At 40.7% G+C, this 24,981-nt stretch overlaps 1 protein-coding gene and 1 non-coding gene across 6 annotated transcripts in view; both read right to left on the reverse strand.

The window, feature by feature from the left end:
* Positions 1-3,255: 3,255 nt before the first annotated feature.
* LOC119949037 lies at positions 3,256-3,393 on the reverse strand. Its single transcript, XR_005457134.1, has one exon. It is a non-coding gene; the product is annotated as a small nucleolar RNA SNORA7 (small nucleolar RNA).
* Positions 3,394-10,894: 7,501 nt separating this feature from the next.
* Positions 10,895-24,981, reverse strand: part of PCGF3 (polycomb group ring finger 3) — an 88,214-nt gene continuing 74,127 nt past the window's right edge. For 4 of the 5 annotated variants that reach the window (XM_038770179.1, XM_038770180.1, XM_038770182.1 and 1 more), the window contains exons 4-9: positions 24,050-24,105; positions 20,396-20,506; positions 18,882-18,970; positions 15,731-15,868; positions 14,552-14,632; positions 10,895-12,055 (exon numbers count right to left, since the gene is read on the reverse strand). In XM_038770179.1, coding sequence (XP_038626107.1) covers positions 12,008-12,055; positions 14,552-14,632; positions 15,731-15,868; positions 18,882-18,970; positions 20,396-20,506; positions 24,050-24,105 — 523 coding nt within the window. In that variant the 3' untranslated portion in view covers positions 10,895-12,007. Of the gene's footprint in view, positions 12,056-14,551; positions 14,633-15,730; positions 15,869-18,881; positions 18,971-20,395; positions 20,507-24,039; positions 24,106-24,981 lie in introns of all 5 variants that reach the window. The other variant, XM_038770181.1, reaches the window with a different exon arrangement.

Raw genomic sequence — 24,981 nt, forward strand, 5'->3', positions numbered from 1 at the left:
TCTATCACATAAGTCTGCCTCTTTTTATTTTATTCTTATGGTACTTATCAAGCAAAAACTACATGCCAAGTACTGTGCTGAGGAACATTTGCAATGAGAGGCAAAGAGGTAAAAGAGTATGTGGCACAATGTGGCCACAGCTTTGAGTCCCTCATTGGCCTTTCAGCCACACACACCCTCATAGATGAATTTCACCATCAGCCGTGTCTCTTTGAATATGAAGGACATGTATACACACACACACACACACACAAAATCAGATCAGAAACAATCCTTGATCCACATGGGGTTTTCATTCTAAGAGACAGGGAGTGCAGGGACCCTATCCTCATTTCACAAATGAAAAAAACTGAAAGAGAGGTTAAGTGATTTGCCCAAGGTCACACAGTTGGACAGATTAATTAATTTTGGTATTTGTTAAGTGCTTACTATGTACAAAGCACTGTTCTAAGCACTGGGGAGGATACATGGTGATCAGGTTGTCCCATGTGGGGCTCACAATCTTAATCCCCATTTTATAGATGAGGTAACTGAGGCACAGAGAAGTTAAGTGACCTGCCCAAAGTCACACAGCTGACAAGTGGCAAAACCAGGATTTGAACCCATGACCTCTGACTCCCAAGCCTGTGCTCTTTCCACTGAGCCACACTGCTTCTCTGAGGCAGAGTTGAGAGCAGAACCTGGAACTACTAGCAGTTCTTGTTGAATGAAGTTCAGCCACCCTGAACACATGTGCCAAGAGGGTGACCATCTCCCCTGCTAGATTCTAAGCACCTTGAGGGCAGGGGTTATGTGTTCTGATGCTATCGATGGTCTTAGTGGAACAAGCCAGAGCCTGTGAGTCAGAGAACCAGTGTTCTAATCCCAGCTCCACCATTCGTCTGCTGAGTGACCTTGGCCAAGTCACTTAACTTCGCTGGGCCTCCAATTCCTTATCTGCAAAATGGAGATCAATACCTGTTCTTCCTCCTACTTAGACTGTGAACACTACATGGGAACTGATCAGCTTGTATCTACCAGGGCATAGGACAGTTCTTGACACATAGCATATAACAAATGCCACAATTATCATTAGTAGTACTACAAGTGCTCTGCACACAATAGTTGCTCAATGAATATGATTGATTGATCCCAATTCCCCATCCCACAATCTTTACTTTGGCTTATGAATGCTTAGCCAGATGGAACAAAATGGATGGAGATTCCCACCTGGGCAATTGAGACACATGGCTGCTTATCTTGCCCATTCCCAAAGGTGTTTATTGAGTGTTCTCTGTGTGATACTGAGCTGCATGGCATCTGAAAGAAAATAAAGTCAAAGCAGTTTCTAAAAGAGGGAAGGGCTTTCCCAATTTGCCAAATTACATGGCCCCAAACGTTTTTTTCTGCCCCTATGTGCAAAACAATGGAATGGGAAGTTTTTTTAAATATCTGCTAAGCACTTATTATGTGCCAGGCACTGTACTGAATGCTGAGGCAGATACAAGTTAATCAGGTTGGACACAGTCCATGTCCCACACGGGGCTCACAGAATTAATCCCTCCGGGAAATACCCAACCCGTTTTGTGTCTCCCCAAGAACAATCAGAAGGCTCCAGGAGGGAAAAAAAAAATGGGTAACCCCACACCACCTAGCACTTAATCAGTACTACTGCCACTACCGCTACCCACCACACTATAGGACCCTCCTACCCAGCCATTCGGTTGGCTGGAGTGACAAAGCGGCACTTCAACAGAGTGTCTACATGTCAGCAAACAAACATTTCAATGGGAAACAGCCTCGCCATATGACAGAATACAGAATTTAAAAATCCTCTCTCAGGAAAGATTTTGCAGAGGAATTTGGTTTGACTGCAAAGACATCGCCACTCAGTCCCACATGCACCATTTTATTCTCTTGCCAAAGAGCTTGCTCACTGCCTTGTAAATGGGGCAGAAGTGATTCTGAGACTCAATGTTGATTTACTATTTAATGCCTCAATCAACATTTTGACATCATTAAAGCAATTGGCTTCTTTCCTGTCATTTGTTAGTGTTTCAAAATGATGACAGATCTCAAACACATATGCCATATGAAAACAAGGATGAAATAAAGGCAGGCAGGGAATGTGTCTGTCTATTGTTATAGTGAACTTTCCCAAGTGCTTAGCACAGTGCTCTGCACACAGCACAATCAATACAATTGACTGAATGGGGGTCTTGTCTTGGAAACAGTTCTCCCTTGCCTGGAACTTGCCCAGGGGAGCAAGCATCAGTTTGAACACACATAAATTTGGATATGGGGTATGGCAATCGTGGCATTTGTTAAGCGCTTACTGTGTGTCAAACACTGTTAACGCTTGGTAGATGAAAGCTAATTAGATTGGACACAGTCCCAGTCCTACATGGGGCTCAGTCTTAACACCCATTTGACAGATGAGGGAACTGAGGCACAGAAAAGTTGAGAGACTTGCCAAGGTCACACAGCAGACAAGTGGCGGTGCTGGGATTAGAACCCAGGATCCTTCTGACTCCCAGGCACGGGCTCTAGCTACTAGGCCACACTGCTTCTCAAACACTAAGGGTTTTGAGCTGGTCTGAGGGAGTGTGGAGGTGCCGGATGAAAGGGTGTCTGGTATCTTTGAATGCCATTGAGGCCCATCCTGGGTCCGCTTTGACATCAGAAGAAACTGAACTGCAAGAGAACTGCACAATCAGAGTATGACAAATGCCATTAGAGGGCCGGGTCAGTGGTACACCCGACCCAATGTAATTTTTCTGATCGTATGGGGGAAATCTATGAATGCATTAGAGACCTATCTGTGAATCTAGCCAAACGCCTTTGCTGGCACAACTTCCTGGGATAACAAATTCCTCCGGCCCACCACTTACAGCGTAAAGAAAGACGCCCTTTCATGCTTCAACAGATGGCCTCGGTGTCTGCCCTGCCCACACCTCTCAGGGCTTGGTAACGATTTAACTATGGGCCTTGTGATCCTCTCCGAGGGGTGCTGTAGATTCTCCCTTTTGCATTGAGTCCTGTATTTTGATCCTCACATCTGCTGTATGCCCGTGGGCAAGTTATTTATCTGCTCTATGCCCAATTTCTTCATCAATCTACTGAGCACTGTGTGCAATCGTTCTGGTAGGGGACCCATAGGGTTTTCTTGGTAAAAATACGGAAGTGGTTTACCATTGCCTCCTTCTGTGCAGTAAACTTGAGTCTCCACCCTTGACTCTCTCCCATGCCACTGCTGCCCAGCACAGGTGCATTTGGATTTGTAGCAGATTGCCTTCCTCTTGCTAGCCACTGCCCAAGCTAGAAATGGAATGGGTATGCCTCTGCTCGACTCTCCCTCCTGTAGTTGAGACTGGTAGAGTTCTGGAAACTCTCCAGATGCGACCCTGAGGGGGGAATATATATATATATATATATATATGGGGGGGGGGGGGGGTGCAACACACACACACACACACACACACACACACACACACACACACACATTCAGCACTGGCAATCTCTGAATGTAGAAACAGCAGAACTGTGCACATTAGGAGAAAACTCGGAATTGACTTTCCTAACTCTGGAAGAGAACATTTTCACTTCTAAAATAAAATTAGAAAACTAATCAAAATCATAGCTGGGTTAATTCTGGGCTTATTTTTCTTATACCCTTTGAGGTGCTAAAACAATTCACTCTGACAGCATTTGATGAAACACTGTGCCAGTAAATTCTAAATCTCGTTGCCAGATCAGTTCCGGTTAGCTGAAATTTCATCAGAAGAGCTTCAGTGATTAATTTGCCTTCTAGTCCCGGGAAGTTGTCTATGGAAATCAATAAGGAGTCTGAAGTCTTAGGTGTCACCACCCTTCCAGGGCACCAAAAGGGACTAAGTTCCCCAAAGGAACTTCGAAGGATGGGAAGGGGAGTCAGAAAACCTGGGTTCTAGTCCCAACTCTGTTACTGGCCTTCTCTGAGCATAATAATAATAACAGCATTTGTTAAGTGCTTACCTTGTGCCAAGCAATGTTCTAAGCAATGGGTAGATTCAAGGTAATCAGGTTGTCCCACGTTGGGCTCACAGTCTTAATCCCCATTTTACAGATGAGGTAACAGGCACAGAGAAGTGGCTTGCCCAAGTTCACACAGCAGACAAGTGGTGGAGGTGGGATTAGAACCCACAACCTCTGACTCCCAAGCCCATGCTCTTTCCACTAAGCAGCACTGCTACTCTGTAACACAGGGATGAAATTCCTACTGGCCTTGCCCTTTAGATTGCGAGGCCCATGTGACACAGGCGCTGTGTCTGATCTGATTATTTCGCATTATTATTATTGTATTTATTAAGCACTTACTATGTGTCATCTACTGTTTTAGGCGTTTGGGTAGATATGAGTTAATCAGGACACAGTCCCTATTCCACGTGGGGCTCATCGTATAAGTAGGAGGGAGAACAGACATTGAATCTCCATTTTACAGATGAGGAAACTGTGGCACAGAGAATAAGTGAATTACCCAAGGTCACACAGCAGGCAACTAGCCAAGCATTGATTTACAACCCAGGGCCTCTGACTCCCAGGCTCCTGATCTTTCCACTAGGCCATACTGCTTCTCAGCCACCCAAGTAGTTAGCAAAGAGCTTTGGCCCACAACAAGCAATTAATAAATACCACTTATCTTGGGCAACTTACCTGTTTGGTAGGGCACTGGGGCGGAATGATTATTCACTAGAGTCAATTTTGAAGTCTTAAAGGCTTAAGTTATATTCACAAGACTTTACAATCAAGTTTTCCTTTGCCAGAACTAGAATTCTTCCCAATAATATTGGTCACATTTCTCTTTTCCTATGATCTATTTGGTGAACAGTTGCTCTTCAAGAAGCATTTTTCTCAGATAAAAAGGCTTTCTAACTTGCCATCAGAATTGAAATCGAATTCACTTTTTGCCTCCAACCAGCATGGAAATCATGTAAATAAAATGCAATGGTTAAAGCATTTATTTTATGTCCAAAAAAAAAAAAAAAAAACAAAGAAAATTTCTACAATCTCTTGTATTATACAGAAAGCAATACAAAACATTAATTTATAAAAAATCCTTTTAAACAGGTTATTTCAAAGGTCACATTCACCATAGATGCTGATGCCTTTATCTCTTCCTGAAGTGAGGTATATATGCACATCATTTCTACTGTAAACCTGAGCAGATTTCTTGCCATACAGATATAAAAAATACAAACAGATGTGCAGTATTAAAAGTACAGTGTATCCCTGCTGTTGAGGATGATTTGCAGTTCCCCCTAAAAGTTCTTTTAATCATTCTAGTATATAGGGAAATGCTGTTATTTATATATTTCAGGTCAGTTTCTATAGATGCCTGGTACAGAATGTAACATGGGTATAGAGAGAAAGAAAGAGAGATACCATAGATATTAATGGGTTTTTGAATGCACACGGCTTTATGCTGGGCCAGCAAGCCTGTGTGGAAAAACACTGGTCCCCAAGTGAAAAACACCACAAGTACAAAACGGTGATAAAAACGACTGCCGCACAATGAAAGCATCTGGGAGACAGAAGAAACCCAGCCTAACGAAGGGGTGATAAATTTGGAAGCTTTCTATTTTCACCACTCAGTAAAAATAATAAAACTTGTTTTTTCTAGGCAGTATCTGTCCTGACACTGGATAGGGAAAGGCTTAACAAACCTGTTCTCCCTCTGCAATTAATGGGCACTGATGCACTTAGATGTGACATGCACGTTTGGAGGAGAAAAGGGGCGCCGCATGGTTTAAGACCACGGTGGTGTCCTTTACTTTGCAAAACAGCAACTCCAGTATCAGAAAATTCTTTTTTTCACTCCCTAAATGAAGGAAAGCAATATCCGCTTTGCAGTTACCTGTATCTAGATTAATTCATTTTAAATACATTTTTCAAGTGGAGTTACAGCCCAATTCTTGCTCACCTTCATACAGTTAGCAAAAGAAGCTAGAGGGCAATCAAGATTTCGACTAATTCTTTGAAGGGAAGTTTACCTTTAGCTAATGATCCCACAATGATAGGTAACATTTTGGCCATTACATCTCTCCTCCCTTCCAATCCCACCTTATTCCAACTATCTGCCCGTTGAAAAATGCTCATGATTTACTCAAACCCTAAAAATTAGGGATTTGGCCAGACTGCATTTTCTTACTGCCTTGTTTTAGTGAAAGAAACACAATATTGGACACCAAACAAAACCAAACACAACCACGAGAGAAATTAGGAATGCTACTATTCACATCTCTGAAAGCACTGTACTTGCAGCAATGTACCACACTTGATACCTAAATGTCCAAATTTGAGTTTTCTCCATGCAACAGATGAATAGTATTTGTTCTCTTTATGTACAGTTCCTGCCAAACATTTGGCACAAACATTTGCCAAATTAATTTGGGTTTTTTTTTTAGATTAATAGTGACATTTTGCAAATGCCAGTGGTGAAGTTAGTGAGGGAGGTAAGGGGAGGTGGAGAAAGAGGAGGCGTGGAAGGTATATTAACTCAATTTGACATACTCATAGTGATAGAGCTATATCAATATCATTTTTTTTTACTTGTAGCTGCAGTATTTGCCTGGCAAAGATATTAGCAAATTGTTCTATCATGATTTTACAAGACTTTTGGAGAATAAACTTCCAGCCTGCAGAATTTTGGTTTGCTTTTTTTGCTTTTATTACAAGCATATAATATTAATTGGCAAAACACTGAATACAAGCTTCACTATCATAAAAATCAAAACATTAAGCAATATTTCAAAATGGTTTTGTTTTGTTTGCTTTTGACAAAAACTAGCCACCAGTATTACAGAAACTACACAGCAACACAAAGCATTAAAATGTAAACTTTCAAATGAAACAAAATACTTGTATAGTTGTTTTAGTATACTGGGATCATGTCAGTAACTCTGAATATCGAGGGTAAAGGCTTAGCAGTGCGCTGGCTTACTGTCCGGTGTGTCACTAATTTGAGAAATTGCTTACTTCATGCCCATCTTTCAACAGTTAAGCTCGGGCATGAATGAAATCGAGGTAATAATAAGAACATGTAATTCCCCCTGCCTTCCTTTTACCAAAAGGTGCTTGCATTTTCCTTTTAGGGATTTTTTTTCTTTTTAACCAAAATAAAGTGAGTGGAGTTCTAAGTCAATCTCATCCAATTAGGTAGTGGTCTCTGCACTTTGGACCCAATGGCAAAAAAAAAAAAATATTTTTTTTTCAAATCATAGTCATATAACATTATAGGTTATAGGAAGGCTTCCAAACCCTTCCCAATGTCCTTAATTTTAAAGCAGAGAAACACTGGCATGTTATCCTAAGGTCACCGGTGAGGTGTTGGAATCGAAGCAATTACCTGAGGAAATACAGAAATGGGGATTTTCTGTAAAACATACTGTTTAGCTATTTCATTTCTTTTAAAAGACTATTATTACAAATTCATCAACGTCTGCTCTGCTGATGTATAAACTGGCTGGCTTGTTCCTATAACATTTACCTAAATGATAGATTTAAAGTCACCGTAAAATAAGCATTATGCTTATCCTCCATTAGAAAAAAACAAATGAATCTCTAGATTTTGCCGTTACAGAGATAATAGAGCCAAGCCGATTGGAAAAGTAGCACCGTCATATCTGTAGTCTGATATTTTACATGGTCCCATATTCCTAGAGGTTGTAGCATCATGTATACTATTGCACAACAGATGAGAAATACATACTTCCAAGTCAGATGGTACACAAAGATACCAGACATAACAATGGCATAAAACCAAGTTAAGATAGGCTCCGAGTCTTGCAGATTGCTTTCACACTTCACATTAAGATTTCTTGCCACATAATTTATTTTTAAATATTGCTGACAGGTAGTTCTTGCACACACACGCAAAATTTAAACCTGAAAACTTCACTCGATAAAAATGGCAAAGAAGAAAACTCCCAAACATCTCCAAGTACATTTTTTTAAATCCTGCCTACGTTTCCTTTCAGTTCTGCAGTGAGTTGATGCTACATTACAATTTAAACCTGTCTAATGCATCTTTCAAACCTATTGCACAAAAGCATAAGTAATGCTTTTTTATCCATATGAAAAACAAACAAAAAGCTACTCAGTAAAAGGAAGAAGCTTGTAAAACATTTCACAATTTTATTTTATATGCCCGTAAATAAAGCTGGACCATTGAAACCAAAATATTTGGATGGCAAAATATGATAGAAGGCTTAAAATAGAATAAATAATTTTATAAAGTTAAGTTTTCTTTTTTAATCCCCCCCAACCTTAAATTCAATATTATATATGCTATCTGAATTCTATTTTCACCGAAAACTATATCTACTGAGACTATATGCCTCGGTAATTAGTCTCATTGGTCTTGAAGATAATGCAACAAGATCATTCAACTGTAGTTGTTTTAGTCTTAAACCAGCGTAAATATTTGTGAAAACTACTTCACAGTCACTCCAACTGTACAAAACCAAAACAATACAAACAAAACAAGGCAAACTAAACTTTCTTCCATGTTGGGGAAAAAAGGGATACTTTAAAATTCTCAACTTTGATATTAAATGAACAGTCTCTTCAGCTCACCCAAGTGAAGGAGAACTTGACTATGAGGCTTCCTTCTAACGGTAATATTGAATTTTATTCCATTTCTCCTACTGTAAAAAGCACCAAAAAAATTCAACCGAATGGGGTAAACGCCCCAGAGAAATCTTTTCTGAAGTGAAGATATTTGACATGGTGTTACTTTAGAAAAATAGGTAATTTGACAGCTGAGTTCTCATCAAGTTAACGCCTTATGGAAGCAGAGTTAAACGGAGTAATGATCCACGGCCAGCTTCGATGTTATCTACATACCCATAAATAGGTTACCTATATTTAAGTATATTGACATAGCACCATAGCGAATTCAAGTGATTTCAAAGACAGCTATAAACTAATAGATACATATATGTATATATAGTTTAGATCATTACAGCGATGCTGTGTAACCACTGACATGTGAATTTGGTAAACTTGCAAATTTTATACCATTGAATCCTTCCTCAGTTCCACCACCTGGGAAAATACCCAAGTTCTAATGTTCTACTTAAAACTGTGCTGCAGTAATGTCTGGTCTTATCAAATGCTTCAGCAGTGTACGTATTTTGAGGTAGACAGATAATTTTCAAATGTGCACATAGATGTATTAAACCCTTAAACAGAAGTCTGATAAAAAGGATTAGGACAAGGTACCAGGCCATAAGTTTGGAGAAGTCAACCCTTCAAGAAGTAAAACCATTCCTGGATTATGTCCATCCAAAGTCCTATGCATTAAATGGAGTTTGCTTCTCAACAGCTATCATGTGAAAGGTCACGTGAAAATGAATTTTGTGAGATGTTCAGTTGAATAAATTAAGCTAAAATATTCAATTACACCATCATTTTATGCATATTAAATTATAGGAGGTGGAAGAATTTAGAAAAAAACCTGAGTGTGAATGAATTCAGATAAAACTTCTGGTGAAATAAACTCAAAGAAAAATCTCACCCACAAAAATATAACACATTTTAAAAGTTTTATTTTGCCTAAGATCCAACCACATTACAATACCATCCTGGATCTTCTTATGGGTGTAACTTATAACGAGGATATTTTAGAAGAGATTCCCCCTTCTTTCCTTCAATTTCACCTGTTCTCTTGCTAGAGGTTACTACTCTGAGCAGAAACAGGATGACTTTGTTTCTCCTGAAGTTTCAGTGCACTGTGGTATTTGCGATACCTGAAGCAGTGTTTTGTTTCAGTTACCAATGAAGGAACATTTTAAAAAAAGGGCTGGTGGGGGGAAGATACCAAATTCCACTAGAAATGAGAAATTCCACAAAGATGGAGCTAATTTTTCTAGTGGAGGTTGGGAGAAATATTTTCAGGTTTACTTTTGTTAACTTACACGATTTTGGCCATTGAACTGAATCAATTTTCCCGAGTGCTTAGTATGAGCAGAGCACTGTACTAGGCACTTGGGAGGGAATACAACACGATTAGTGTACATTCTCTGCCCATAACCAGCTCACTTCTGCTCACCCTTGCCTGTTCATACTCCATATCATGAAATAATTACATATTTGCTTCTGAGTTTCGCTTGCTTGGCCAAACAGATACATCTCTGATTGGTCAATGACTCCCATTTAGGAGAAAAAGGGTTTAACAAAATGTATATTGATCGGTGTTTTCCACTTATAAAAATGGAAATACAAATTTCCATTGGGTAAGACAGGATACTATTCCCTTTGGGTAGTTTCAGCCAGTTTATACCCCCAGTCAATAGTTTCCGTTTAATGTAAAGCTTGTGGAAATCACCTTCAATTCAATAGTAATCATACGATATTTGGGGAGGATTGGGGTTTTTGGATGTGTGAGCTCGCACTTTTTCTCCTTGAAATTGCAAATCAGGTATCCACTACAAAGCACTGATCGTAAGAAACAGTGTGCCTAGTGGAAAGAGCACTGGCCTGGGAGTCAAAGGGCCTGGGTTCTAATCCCAGTTCTGCCGCCTGTCTGCTGTATGACCTTGGTCAAAGCATTTCTCTGGATTGATAAAACAGAGAAAAAATAAAGATGAGACCAAATGGGTAGTAATTAATAATAATTATCATTATGGTATTTATTAAGCGCTTACTATGTGTCAAGCGCTGTTTGAAGAGCTGAGTTGGACACAAGAACCTACAAGTCTCTACCCCAGTGTTTGCAACAGTGCCTGGCACATAGTTAGTGCTTAACAAATACCATAAAAAATTAAAAAAATAAAATAAAATTGAGTGCACTGAGGCACAGAAGTTTTGCCCAGGGTCACACAGCAGATCAGTAGTGGAGCTGGGAATAGAACGCAGGTCCTCTGACTCCCAGGCTCTTTCCACTATACCATGCTGCTTCCCATGAATCAATTCCATTAAAACAAAATGTTGGTTATTTTTCATTTTTCATTAAGAGTGCCTACAGGAAAACTAGAATTGGTCTGCAAATACTATATCACTGTTAAACTCTTGAAACAACCATGTGGGCCATTACTCCGCTGTTGAACACCACAAATTAATGAGAAATACTTCAGTCACTCTGTCTTAATGAATGACACACTGAGAGACAAAGGCTCTCACTGAAGAAAATCCTCCCCAAGAAAAGATTGTAATTCTGCAAGCTCTAGCTATCTTTGCCATATCTACCTTAAAATAAATTTGAGTGGTTTATGAAGCACATGTGTATACACTTGTTAGATGATCTTGATGGCATTTATGCTGCAGTAAAATACTGGGACCGATCAAGAGAAATTCCTTGACTGTATTATCATATATAGCAACAAAGAGCATGGAAACTGAGCTAGCCACAACTGAACTCAAAATTAATGAGTTTCCCTATTGATATATTCTAAAATATATGTTTAAGTGAAATGGCTATATATTAAGCATTCAGGAAGTTAGAAGCAGCATAAATATCAGCACCAAAGGGAATTTTCAATGACCTAGGAAGGATTCATTGAAGAAGAAGAAGAAGAAGAAGAGGAGGTTTGTGGCATAGAATAGGGCCAAACTCGTAAGATATACTGAAATGACTTTTGAACTTTTCAAAAAATAGGAAAGGAACCAAGGGAATTTGGTGTCAGAAGAGTAACGTCTATCACCCTACACTTACTCATCTATTTTTGTGTAATTGCAACAAAGAGATAAATTCTACTCAGCTACATAAAACTGTGAAGTGTTTTCAGTATCTGTAAACCTAGTGCTGGTAGTGTCTTGTTGAGTCGTGAGTTTTTTCTTTCATACAAAAAGGTATAAATATTCTGTCCAGAAATAGGAGTCACACACCACCTAGGAGAAATATTCTGAAGAATGGTCTGCAGTGAGTTCATTAGTTTTCCAGAATGATTCTTCCGTTTTGTGTCACATATGCAAGTTAACTGATGCACTAAGAAGGTGCCTGATGATAGTCTTTGCAAAAAACTTTGTCCAGAAGGACAATAAAGTTCCCTTACAGCAAGTCCATTTTGGGTCTGTAATGTAGCAGTAGAGGTGCTTTCTGTGAAACAACCAAAAAAAGAGTATTTTATTAATGGAGCCAAGCATAGGGTCAGGCACAAAAATACTCATATATATTTGAATACAAAATAAATGACTGAAAGCAAATCTGTAGATGCAGCTTCTAAAATATGTTTGCTGCTAACATTCACACCATAAAGGAAAATCAAACATGAAATGATTACCCATAAACCCAGACCCCAAATGAATCTGGACCAGGCTGAAGAGTCATTTTTTCTGAAAACTTCAGGGAAATTAGATCCCAGGCATGCCCTACACCTGCAACGAATCACAACCAAGGCAGATGCAACCTTTCATATGAGCAATGCGATCTCCATGCTAATCCAATCTCCATTTCAAACAGAGAACTGGGCAGCTTGCTTCCTGCTCAGTCCTTTAGAACTCCCCTTCCTCCTGTCTGGTTCAAATAGTCAACCAAAGCATTTATTGAGCGTCTATTCAGTGCAGGGCATTATACTAAGCACTTGGGAGAGAACAATAGAATTAGCAAACGTGAGCCCTGCCCCTGAAGAGCTCAAAAATCGGGGCTAAAAAGAATAGGAGTTGGGGTGTAGTGTGACTGAATGCCTTAAAACAGTGTTTCTGTTTGATGCGAAACAGAATGGTTAACCAAGTTCAGTACAAGCAGAGAGGAGACCTGTGAGGAGACTGATCCAGAAGTCAAGTTGGGATAGGGGACAAGTTGCCTGGAACAGCAGGATGGCAGTTTGGAAAGAGAGAAAGGGGGTAGACCTTAGAAATACTGTAGCATAAAAACCGACCAGACTTAGTGACAGGCTGAATACGGAAGTTGAAAGCAAGGAGTTAAGTCTAAAGATAATGCCCCAGTTGCAATCTTCAAAATTGGGAAGGACGGTGAGCTCTAGACAGTGAGTTCCCAACTCTACTGTATTGTTCTCTCCCAAGCATCTAGTACAGTGCCTGGCGCACGGAAGGAGCTCAATAAATCCCGCTGACTGATTGGGGTCGTCAACAGTGATGGCAGTGGAGGAAGTTCAGTGGAGGAGAGGATTTGGAGGGATGTTGAGGAGCTCAGTTGAAGACAACTTGAAGTGTCAGGGGGACACCCATGTTAAAAGGTTCTAGAGGCAAGAGGAAATGCAAGGTTGGGGAAATGCAGGTAGACGGGGGAGACATTACCACATAAGTGTCTGAGCTCCTCAAACGAGTGAGTGTAAAGGGAGGAGAGAAGCAGACTCGGATGGAGTCTTGAGGAACACCCACTGTTAGGGGGTGAGAGGTGGGTGAAGAGCCTGTGAAAGTGACTGAGAAGGAGTAGCCTAAAAGAGGTAAGAGCCTAACCAGGAGAGACTTGTTCAGTTCAACGTTGACGCCCCTGCCGCATTTTTCAGGCCTCGGTCCTTCTCTGTATGACCTGGTACAGTGTGTAGTGGCTGTACCCCTTGCCAAGAGGTGGCTACAGACGAGGTCTGATATGGCCTAGTACAAAAACCACAGTCCTGGGAGTCAGAGGTCCTGGGTTCTAATTCCAGCTGTGCCACATGCCAGCCGTGTGACCTTGGGCTTCTCAGTGCCCATTCCCTCATCTGTAAAATGGGGATTAAGACTGTGAGTCCCCCGTGGGACAGGGACCGTTTCCAACCCAATTATCTTGTATCTACCCCAGCACTTAGAACAGTGCTTGACATATAGTAAGCACTTAAGTCCCATGGCCATTATTATTAAGTCTGGGATGGAAACAGGGGAAGGGAGATGGAGAGGAATTAGAATGATAAACCCATATCTGAAGAGCGTGTCTATCTGCATCTGTGTGTGTTATGCTGTCAGGTGCCTTTGACTGGGGTGAGTGAAGCTGTAAGGATATAAGCAATGCCAACACTGGGTGAGATCAATGGCCCAGTTCAGCTAAACATTCTGCCTCATTCTGGAGAATCATCTGTCTTACACCCTTAAATTTCCAATTAGTACGCCATTGTGGACCACTTGTGGTAAGACTTGGAATCAATCAATCAATGGCATTTATTGAGTGCTTACTGTGTGCAGAGCACTGTACTAAGCGTTTGGGAAAGTACACTTCAAAAGAGTCAGAAGATGGTCCCTGAACACAAGGAGCTTAGAGACTGGAGGAGGAGACAGATATTAAACATATTAAATTACAGAAGATCTGTACAGAAGTGCTGTGGGGTTGGGGTGAGTATCAGATGATACTGCAGCAAGAGTTTCTCTGCATGTGTCAGGGATGAGGGCACTTTCAATCACTTGGAAGAGTCAACCCAGACTTTGTGGATCAAACAGAATGCCTACAAGCCTAATTTTAAAAAAAAAAAAAATCTACCGGGCTACTGTCGATTCCCACTTTCCAGTGACCTTCCATTGAAATTGAATGATTATTCTAATGTCTACGGAGATTCTTAAGCTCCCAGGAGAAAAGCATGATGCAAATACAACTTGTTATTATGTAATGGAGTATCCTGAAAACTTGAAAAATGCATTATTCAAAGCAACTGAAACCTACCTTAAATCTCCATCTGGTAACAACTACAAATTTGAGTGTATGGTCCTTGCCGAGGATTTCTTCATTGCATAATATGTCCAGCTAAAAGAAGAGGAACAGGTGCTTAAATTCTGGCAGAACTATACCATATACAGTACCATTCAAATACTCATTTCAGTTTAAAATACATGGCCTAGAAAAAGTAAGTTGTTTGCCATTTGATTGTGACATCAGTAATTCAGTCTTCTGAATGTCCCTATAGCTGGGGACTTCTGTATGTTTAAAACCAGGCCATGGAGGTTAGAATTAGAGAAAATTCAGACAACAAACATCTGCCAAAAGCACTGGAATACTAAGAACACTGAGAAGCAATGTGGCCTAGTGGAAAGAGCATGGGTGTGGAAGTCAGAAGACCTGTGTTCTAATCCCAGCTCTATCACCTGCCTGCTGTGCAACCCTGGGTGAGTCATTTAACTTTGCTGTGCCTCAGTTTCCTCACCTGTACAATGGGAATTCTATGCCTGTTCTCCCTCCTACTTGATTGTGAGCCCCACGTGGGAAAGGGACTGGTGGGTCTGTCCTTTTTATATTTTATCTATCCCAGCACTAAGTACAGTGTTTGGCACATAGTGAGCAATGAACAAATACCAAAATTATTATCTTTATTATGACTAAAGATTTATTGCTCCCATGGTGCAACTACAAGTCTGGCTGACAAGCTACATTTCCAGCAGACATCTCTAAAATTAACCAATCAAGAAAATTTTGGTTCCTCACATCTCTTGGAGATGGTGATAATAGAATCAAGTGGAAGCATTTGCTATGGAAGCAAAGGACAAATCACAATATCTTTCTCAGAATATTATGGAATATCTCCGAGTCCATCACCATTCGTTTTAGGAGAACTACTGCCGTTTTTTCTATTTTTAAAAAAAGAGAAATTTTTTATACAATACAGTAGATTTAATGGTAAATCTATGAAGAATGCAAGTCTATCCTGAGAATGAGGGTTGGAGATTAGAACAAGCCAAAATCTGTAGTTTGCAATACTATTTCATGCTGCTTTTAATATATTTTCTATCCTTTTATAACACTTCAAGTCATATACATTGCAAAAAGTTTTTTTTATAAAGAGGAGTGTGTGCATTTACTGGTAATAAGACTGTATATGGAATGTCTCATATTGGGGTGAACTATTACCTCATTAAAAGACGAAAGGTTAAGTTTTTTGGCAATGAACTTCTTTAGATGCAAGACGGTTGCTTGTGCTGAGCAGCGAATCCATTTTCGTTTCAGTCCACGCAATTTGCTGCTATTGCATTCCAAGCAGATGCTTACCTGGAGGAGAAATGCAGTCCGGACTAGTTAATAGGAATTCCTGCAGCTATTATTCAGTCCCCTGGAATGCTTTCTTAAAATATGAATAAATGCAAGTGAAACCAAGAACTTTAACATGCTTGAATTCAGTACAGCATTACCTCTGCCTTGCCACTAAAACGGTACTTCTCAACCAGTGAGCAATGCACCCTGATGTGTTGTGAGCATCCACCGCTGTTGTCCTCAAGGTGACGGAGGCAATTTACTCCTTCTTATCTCTGCTCTTCCCCAATCCCACCTCTCCCCACCCTCCTTCTCTCTTTTCCCAGCTACACGTCTTGGAATGAATGTGTCTTTTCTGGCAGATGTGTTCATGTGGTGGCTCTCTCTTGCCCTCCATAAACCATCAAGCAAGGTTTCTCAAATTTTAAAACTTGGTATGAATGACATTTTTGCCCTTTTTTCCCCCGTGTGTGATGACTACTCATTTTGTATTCCTTATTCAACAAAACTTCAAGTTCCTAGGTGTGCCTTGAGGGACAACAAAGGCCAAAAGTGCATTTTAAGGGGGCGGGGAAGAGAAGGTTGAGAGCTACTGAATTTGAACCGACACCACCTCCCACAATGATTTCACCTATGCTCTATGTAACTCCCTGCCATCAACAAGAAAAAAAAAATACAGCACTGTTTGTTTTTGTTGTACCCTTTTCACACTGACTGTTTGTTTGCCTCATACCCTTTTCACAATGACTGCAGAACAAATTCATTCAGCAGAGAAGAAAAAAAAATTATAAGATGTCGATCACCGATTCTGCAGTTACTCTGGGGGACACCCAAACCATGCTGACCCAGCCCATGCAGGGTCAATCTCTGCACACATGCAGTGTGAGCCCGCAGCACATGCCGACTCCTGTCTGCACGTGGCCCACAATGGGCTCAGCCGAAGGAACAGGAAAGTGTGTGCGATCCCCCTAATCATCCGGTTTCAATCAATGGCATTCACTGAGCGCTTACTATGTGCAGAGCACTCTACTAAGCACTTGGGAGAATACACCACAACAGAATTAGCGCAAAGATACCGATGTGCTCCTCCTCCTGAGATATAAAGATAAGATACATTTAGAGAGGAAGGTTTGTTGTTGGCTGCCGCCACACAATGAACACCTTCTCCCTGCTTTCTCCAAGGGTAGAACATGCAGAATGGTAGCGAATGAAGGAAGATTGGTGCAGGAGACTCCTCTCCACTCTGTATCAATCATATTTTTTGAGCGCTTACTGCATGCAGAGCACTGTTCTAAGCGCTTGGGACAGTCCAATGCAACAATTTAACAGAGACATTCCCTGCCCGCTGTATTTGGGAAATGCCCATTCCCTAGCATGTTGAAGAAAATAAAGAGTACATCCTATCATTTGTGATGTTACGGGCCTCTGGAAGTACAAGTCACAAGTCAATAGTGCTGACTTGGGTTGCCTAGGCTGAAGAGGTCGATTATTTGAAGATGTCATTTACACAGACAGGACATTTAAACCAAAAAATGGTAGATGTGTGTTAAGATGGAGACATTTTTCCACTTAGGAAGGCTCTTGGCTGATGAATTAGGCATCCCATAGGGCCTCATGGGGAGAAGAGAAAGCCAAAAATAAGGAGAACAGCTGGGTACAGCAAGGGATCTGAACAGTGATTTGGAAAGGAAAGAAGTAACAGCTAAAAAAGCTCTCAAGAGAACCCAAGAGTTGTGCCAATTTCCAGAAACTCCTCAGATTGGTTGAATCAACCCAGTGTCTGACAGGAAGGCATTCCCTAAAACTAAATGAGGAGGGGGTGATATACAATTTAAGGGCTAGAGTCACTGAGGAGACCCTATACCAAAATGCATGCTGAGCTTGTGGACATCGAGGTTCAGTCTAACATTCATTTGCCGAGGTCGGTACATTTGTTCCTCAAGATGTCCAATGGAAGTGCACCAAACTGTTCATAATACAAGCAGAGAGATTCAAGAAAAGGACTGTTGCAACAGAACTATCCAAATGGGTAAAACCTGGAAAGAATCTTACTGGATATGGGCACTGAAAAAAGCCAGGGCATCAGGGGAGGTGAGTGGTTCAGCTCAGGAGCTGGCAAGGATGCAATCATTTAAGTTCACTGCACTCCCCCCAGACCTACTTTCCGAATGGGTTAATATTAGAGAGGAACAGTTAGAGAGACATTAACATTAGAGAGGAACTAACAGGCAACAGTTCTTGAGACGAGATTGAAATTTAGGCTCAATATGAAGGACACAGAATCAGCGTAAAATATGGCAACAGCAAGTCACTGGAAGATGAGTAACTAAATGGAGATAAAGAACTAAAAAGTGATAAAGAGATTCCAGATGAGAAATGCTTTTGAGTCCCCAAAAATGTACTGGATTCGGTGGGGGGGGGGGGGTGGGGGGTGTTGGGGGGAGAGGAAAGGCCCCAAATTCTACTCTGACACATAAGTAGTGATAAGAGGGTTGTAACTTTCTTTTTACTTGGAACCAGTGAGGCCCTAGTGGATAGAGCACAGGTCTGGGAGGCAGAAGGGCCTGGGTTCTAATCCTGGCTTCACCACTTGTCTGCTATGTGACCATGGGCAAGGCACTTCACTTCTTTGGGCTTCAGTTACCACATCTGTAAAATGGGGGAAAAGACTTCAGCCCCATGTGGGACATGGACTGTGTCCAACCTGATTAGCTTGTACCTACCCTAGCACTTAGTATAGTTTCTGGCACAGCCAGTAAGCACTTAAATCCCATAATCATTATCGGTTTTAGGCAGATCACTCAATATGTAAGCTATAGAAAAAAAGGCAGAAACCAGCATTATCTCCTTGTCAATATGTAGCTACCTCTCTCTGGCAATTCAGCTTTCAATCCTCTGTCAAAAGCATCCTAGAGAAAAGCATTTTGCTTCGACAGAGCATTCAATTAACGGACGCATTCTGTTATTCAGAAAAAATACGAATATCAATACTTGAAAAAAAGGATTAGCGACGAAGGGGGAGATAATCTACCTGTTCATCGCTTCTGTGATAGTCATTATCCTCTTCTTGTTTCTCTTCTGATGTGTCTTTGTTGGAAGTGTCATCTGCTTTCGTTTCACCTTTAATATAAATGCAAAATGCTGTACTAATCCAAGATGTTAAAATATAGGGCAACTTCAATTTCACAATGTAGTCAATGCACATGAGAAATATTTATCTGAAAACTTATAGGTAGATTTCCCGAACAAAAGCGTAAACAAAGACCAAAGTTGACACATTCAGAAGCGGGCCACAGAATTTTGTTCATAAAAAGCCTTTCTCCACTTCCCAGGTCATTTTACATGAGGAAGAAGGCGTTCTAGGAACACATCACCTAGGAGAAACTGAACCGTGACGGGTGGAGAAGCAATGAAACAGTGTGGTTTGCTTGTCCACAGCTGGGCTTATACCAAGTTAAGAAAAACTTTAATGTACATGAAATTACAGAATAACACATAATAAGTTGTGTGGTGCAATGACACTGTTATCGTTAGACTGCAGTCCTCAGGAAGGACTTAGAGAAGAGCTCACGCCTTTTTTTTTTCCAGTTCTGAAATTAGTGAACTTCAACAAAAGAGAGAGGTAAAAACTCCATATCGTTTAAGGATTTGGTTTAATCAGTCTTTTTTACTTATGCAACAATAAATGCTTTCATCTCACTTCCCCCAAAGAGACAAATACACACACACACCCCTCATAACCCCCACCTCAAAAAACCATACGTTATAAACTTAAGATGATAATCAACTAAATCGACAACAAAAAGAATTGTTATCTATCCAAAACAGTACACTCAACCAAAAGGACCAATACAACTAGATCCCAGTGCCAAACTTTACCACAGCCTGGGAGGCCAGCACCCCATTCTACCCTACCTTTTCTCATAACCATCCAAGCGATGGTTTCTGTACCTCCTATACAAAGGGTTGTGGGAAAATACTGGAAAGGAACTGTCTTCACAAATACAAGAAATAAATGAAATTGCATCTCCTCCAGGAGATCTTTCCCAATTAACTTCTCATCCCTTTAGGTCATATGGCCCCAACCCTTGCAACTCCTCTTTTAGCATTTCTATGTCACCTCCACCCCCGTGTACTCATAACCACCCAAAACACTTGTGTATATCTTACCTACCCTATTACTGAAGCACCTTCTCATATGCATAGCCCTATTTCCTTCATCCTATTGATAAATTATTTTACCATGCTTTCCCCTGGATCATAAACCCCTTAAGTGCAGAGATCATGTCTACTAACAACTGTACTCCCTCAAGCTCTTAATACAGTGCTCTGCACAGAACAGGCACTCAAATACTACCGATGGTGATGATGATGATGGTGATAATGAAGAAGAAATGTACGCTACCTCTGAATGTAAACTCCTTGAGACTAGGGACTCAGGGCAGGCTAAGGCCTTGGAGGGAAAGGCTTTTAATCATACTCAGTACAGCACATCACACCTTCATACTTGACCTCTTCAATCGCTCATTGAAAGGTTCAACTTACCATTCCTATGGGAGTCTAAGTGTTGCTTTGCAGAACAAGTTTCTCCTTTGATGTCCCCTGGCACTTCCATGCCCAATTTGTGGTAGAAATCTCTCTGCTTTTTCATTTCCGCTATTAAAAACAAATTTAACTTTTAAAATAAAAGACCAGCAGGAGGTTTCCAAATTACCTCAAAATCCTGCCCATCAGAAATAAGACCACTGATCAGAACATCATAGTGAAGACTAGAAGCAAAGGAAACATTTAGATTGTAGGCTTCTCAAGAGCTGGGACTAAGTCTATTCTATATATATATCCCCAAAGCACCTAGAAAAATGCCAGGCATCCAAAATGCATCTAATAGATGTTATGATTATGATGATGATGAGGAGGGGGAGGATGATGATGATAAAGTAATTCCATCCTTTAACAGTCTCTTTGTTCCTTCCAACCTCACTGCTCCCACATCACCAAACGAGTACCAACAGCAAATATTCCTTGGGATTTGGGCTATAGCCAGCTACTATTCAACGCTGGATTTTTCAGTTTGTGAATTATCCCAACTCCGTCCCTGTCTTCTCCCTTCTATTAAGCCTGCCTTTTGGAGAGCCAATTGTCCATTATTAACAAAAGACTAGGGGAAGGGAGAGAAGTAGAAAATCCAATCCACCAATTTCAAGAATAGAACAGTGCCTGGCACGTAGTAAGCGCTTAACAAATACCACAATTATTATTAAGTACCAACTACTTTATGATGATGATGACGATGGAATCTCTCATCACAAAAGGCAGATGAACCTTGATCCTAAGACTTCAGGACCAAGAATCCGCTATACAGAGGAATTAATTGCAAGATCCTTATATTAATGTCGGCCTCCCCCTTTAGACTGTAAGCTCCTTTGGGGCACAGGGAATGTTGTACTGGTACAGTGCTCTGCATATAGTAAGCACTCAATAAATACCATTGGTTGACTGATTAGAGAGCTAAGTGGCTTGGGTAGCACCCTTCACACTCTCTTGTCCCTACCAACACCATAGTTACAACACCGAACTACTTGAATTTTTTCTGCAGTGCTTGTAACAACATTAAGGGAACCTTCTGTTTGAGAAATAATATTTGCTTATTATTATGTCAACAAAACACGGAGAACGAAGAGAGAAAAACCTGGCCTCAAATGACCCCATCCCAGATACCCGAAGTTATCCCAAGGTTCAGGGGACTGTGTCATCGTTCACTCCTCCAATTCCCTGGGCTGTAAGCCAAATAAAAACTGTGGTGGGGTGTTTAGATTCATCCTGAATTTTGCTCTTTACAAGCTACTACAATAAAGAATACTTCTCTTTTTACAGGATTTTAGACCTTCAATGAATGTGGAGGCAGCCCAGAAGGGACTATGCTGAAAAGGTGGGAAAACAGCCCTCGGGAAAGAAAAAAAAATTGGGTTTATTTAGCCCAGCAAGGAAAAGCTTAGGTTAGACAATATTGGTAGAGGTAATATTGTAGAGGTAAACATGAACAGCTATATCTGTTTCAGTTGAGGCCAGGATAAGAGGGTATAGGAATATATTGCATCAGAGGGGATTTAGGTTGGACAATAGAAAGAACAGAGCTGGTGGAGTCTCTCTCTGTGCAGATTTTCTTTTTCCAAGGGTAAACAAATACATTTCAGAATCAGTTTGAGTAACAGTTTTCTTCAGGATAGGAAGAGAGATTATATCTCCATGATTCTACGATTAATATACAGCACCAGAGAAACTGCCATAATGGCTGTTCTTTAAGTTGCTTGAGGTTGGTTTCATCCTTTCTTGTTAACTTAAAAAAAATCTATATAAGCAGCCATTTCTGCCATGCAAAGTTGAGTGGGCACACTGGCCAGTATCTCCCAAAACCCTACCACTCAAGTACAGGGAGGAAATGTGCATATAGCTCTAAAGAGAGACAGAGACAGAGAGACAGAGTGAGAGATCTATCTTAAAGTTAAGTCTGGGAATGAGCAGAGCATCTTTTGGTGAGTGACACAAACATATGGAGCTAACCAAGAGGGGAAAACTCAAGAGAAAATTACAAGAGGAACCATTAGACAGGTAAGACAAGAAAAAGTAAGTGACAGAAGGAATGAGCGGGAAAGAGAGAGAATGAATTTAAGAGAGATAGGATCAGATGGAAAATGGAATGACAAAAATGGATACAATTTTAGCATTTTTGAAAAAGATTTAAATATCCTTTTAGAAAACCACAAGAAAAAAAATCTTTTGAAGACATGCAGGTAACTGCATCCCTCAGACGTTTTTAAAATATTTTGAATGTACTGTGTGGAGAGCACTGTATTAAGTGCTTGGGAGAGTATAACAGTTGGTAGACACATTCTCTGCCCACAAGGAGCTTATGGTCTAGAGGTATTTCTACGGTCTGTCAGGTTTCCAATAGTCACTTTAGCCCAGGGGCCTTTCCAGAGGCTTAGAAACAAAGCTGTGATAATAGACAGCAATTCTGCTTTAGTCCAGGGATATTTCCTTCTGTGATTTCTAGCTCCATCTTCTGCTCCAGACTATAAGCTCCTCATGGGCAGGGGACTCTGTTGTATTCTCCCGAATGCTTAGTACAGTGCTCTGCACACAGTAAGTGCTCAGTAAATACCACTGATTGATGGTGATGAGACAGCAATTTCGCACCAAGAGGCTATATTTATGTGATTTTGTTTAAATGATACTTTAAATAGACCTTTTCCCCTGAATCTTGAGGTGTCAGTATTAGCATGCCTGCATGAATATTTTCCTGGACAAACTATTGTACTTATAACCCCCAAAACCTGGTCGGTCTCCTACTTAGACCGGGAACCCCACATGGGACAGGGACGGTGCCCCACCAGATTGACTTGTATCTCCCCCAGCGCTTAGAGCAGTGCTTAACACATAATAAGCACATCATCATCATCCCCAAATCATAGTAGCAGTCCCTACAATGTCTTGGAAAATGGTGTACTTCTTCTAGGGGAAATTGGGAGTCACGGGAGGACTGTTAAGAGGGGTTGCAAATAATAATAACAATAATAATAGTAAAGCACTGGGATAGATACAAGTTAATCAAGAACACGGTCCTTGTCCCGTAGGGGGCTCACAGTTTAAGTAGGCTGGAGTAGGACTGAACCCCCATTTTACAGATAGGTAACTGAGGCAGAGAGAAGTTAAATGACCTGCTCGAGGTCACACAGCCGATGTGACAGAGACAAGACTAGAACCCAGGTTCTCGAACTCCCAGGTCCGTGCTCTTTCCAGTAGGCCTTGAAAAGAAGTCAAATTGGCACACTTGATGCATTATCTTGTCTACAGAATGTAAGGTGGCACCAAATAGGAAACATTTGAAGTGGTGATTCCTAGAAGGGAAAGATCAGAGTTTGCCTCAGTGAGAAGTTGTCAGAGCCTGAACAGAGGCTCTGGCAGTGGGGATTGAAAGATGGGAAAAACCTAAGCTACAGTCTCTCTGGGCAGGATGTGCCAAACTTGGCCTGTGGGAATGAGGGGGAATCTTGAGCTAAAAATCACCCCAAGATTATGCAGCATAATGGTGGTGCCAATTGGAGAGCAGCTCAAAAGGATGGTTTCAGGGGAAAAGTGAGCACTTTCTATTAGCAGTGTAGCTATTTTACTATTCAAATGAAACATACCATGACTTACCTTCTTGCAGGCCTGGTACCAGTTTGTAAACAATATCCTGCATTGTTCTGTCATGACTGGCAGAATAAACAAAACAGGGGACATTAGAATCATTACAATTCCACCTTCCGTTGAACTTTGCCATTTCTATTCTGCAGGTAACTGCTTAATATCAAACTCCAATACTGAACAGGTTTGGAACTCAAGAGTGGAATTAGCTTGCACTGCACAGTAAACCAAATTACATGAAATATATCTAACAATTCACGTGGGGGGAAAATAATGAGTTTAAAGCCATGGGTGTTTAAGTTTGTGCTACCACAAGAAAATTCTATTTTCACAAAACTGATTTTTTGCACATGTCACTTGACTTAGATGTCAAATACATGCGAAAAGGTAGAAGAAAAATGATCCAAAATATAAAGAACACTTTTAATCAAAGGCATTCATCTTTTCAGTCTCCTACGAGGTAATCAGTTAACACCCCAGACTTAGGTGCCCAAGAATACGATCAACTATACATAGCTCAGTCCTCAAGTATATTACTCTCAGTAAAACAAAATCCAACATGATTCAATCACAGCCACTTCCACCTAGGGAAAGCTCTGTAATCAAATTCAAGGTGGCAGAAATGAGTATTATTCGAGGTGTGAAGCACAGATGTTTAAGATTAGCATAAAGTCTGAAAATAAATGATTAGCAAAAAGTCTAAAGTATTTCTTCCTCTCCCCAGGTAACCTTGGGTTTTTACAGATGATGAAACTGAAAAGTCCTAATGCTATTTTCAATTACTAAAACAATTGGACTTGCTGTTTCTGCTTCGCACATATACTATATATCCAGGACTTGACTAACTCAGAGGACATTTGATCATTGGTATGATGGAACCGATAGCATGGGGGGCAGAGGAGTGAGAGGCGGGCAGAGAAAGATGGATACTGGGATCATTGGCT

This window comes from Tachyglossus aculeatus, chromosome X3 (genome assembly GCF_015852505.1).
Source record: "Tachyglossus aculeatus isolate mTacAcu1 chromosome X3, mTacAcu1.pri, whole genome shotgun sequence".
Taxonomy (NCBI): Eukaryota; Metazoa; Chordata; class Mammalia; order Monotremata; family Tachyglossidae; genus Tachyglossus; species Tachyglossus aculeatus.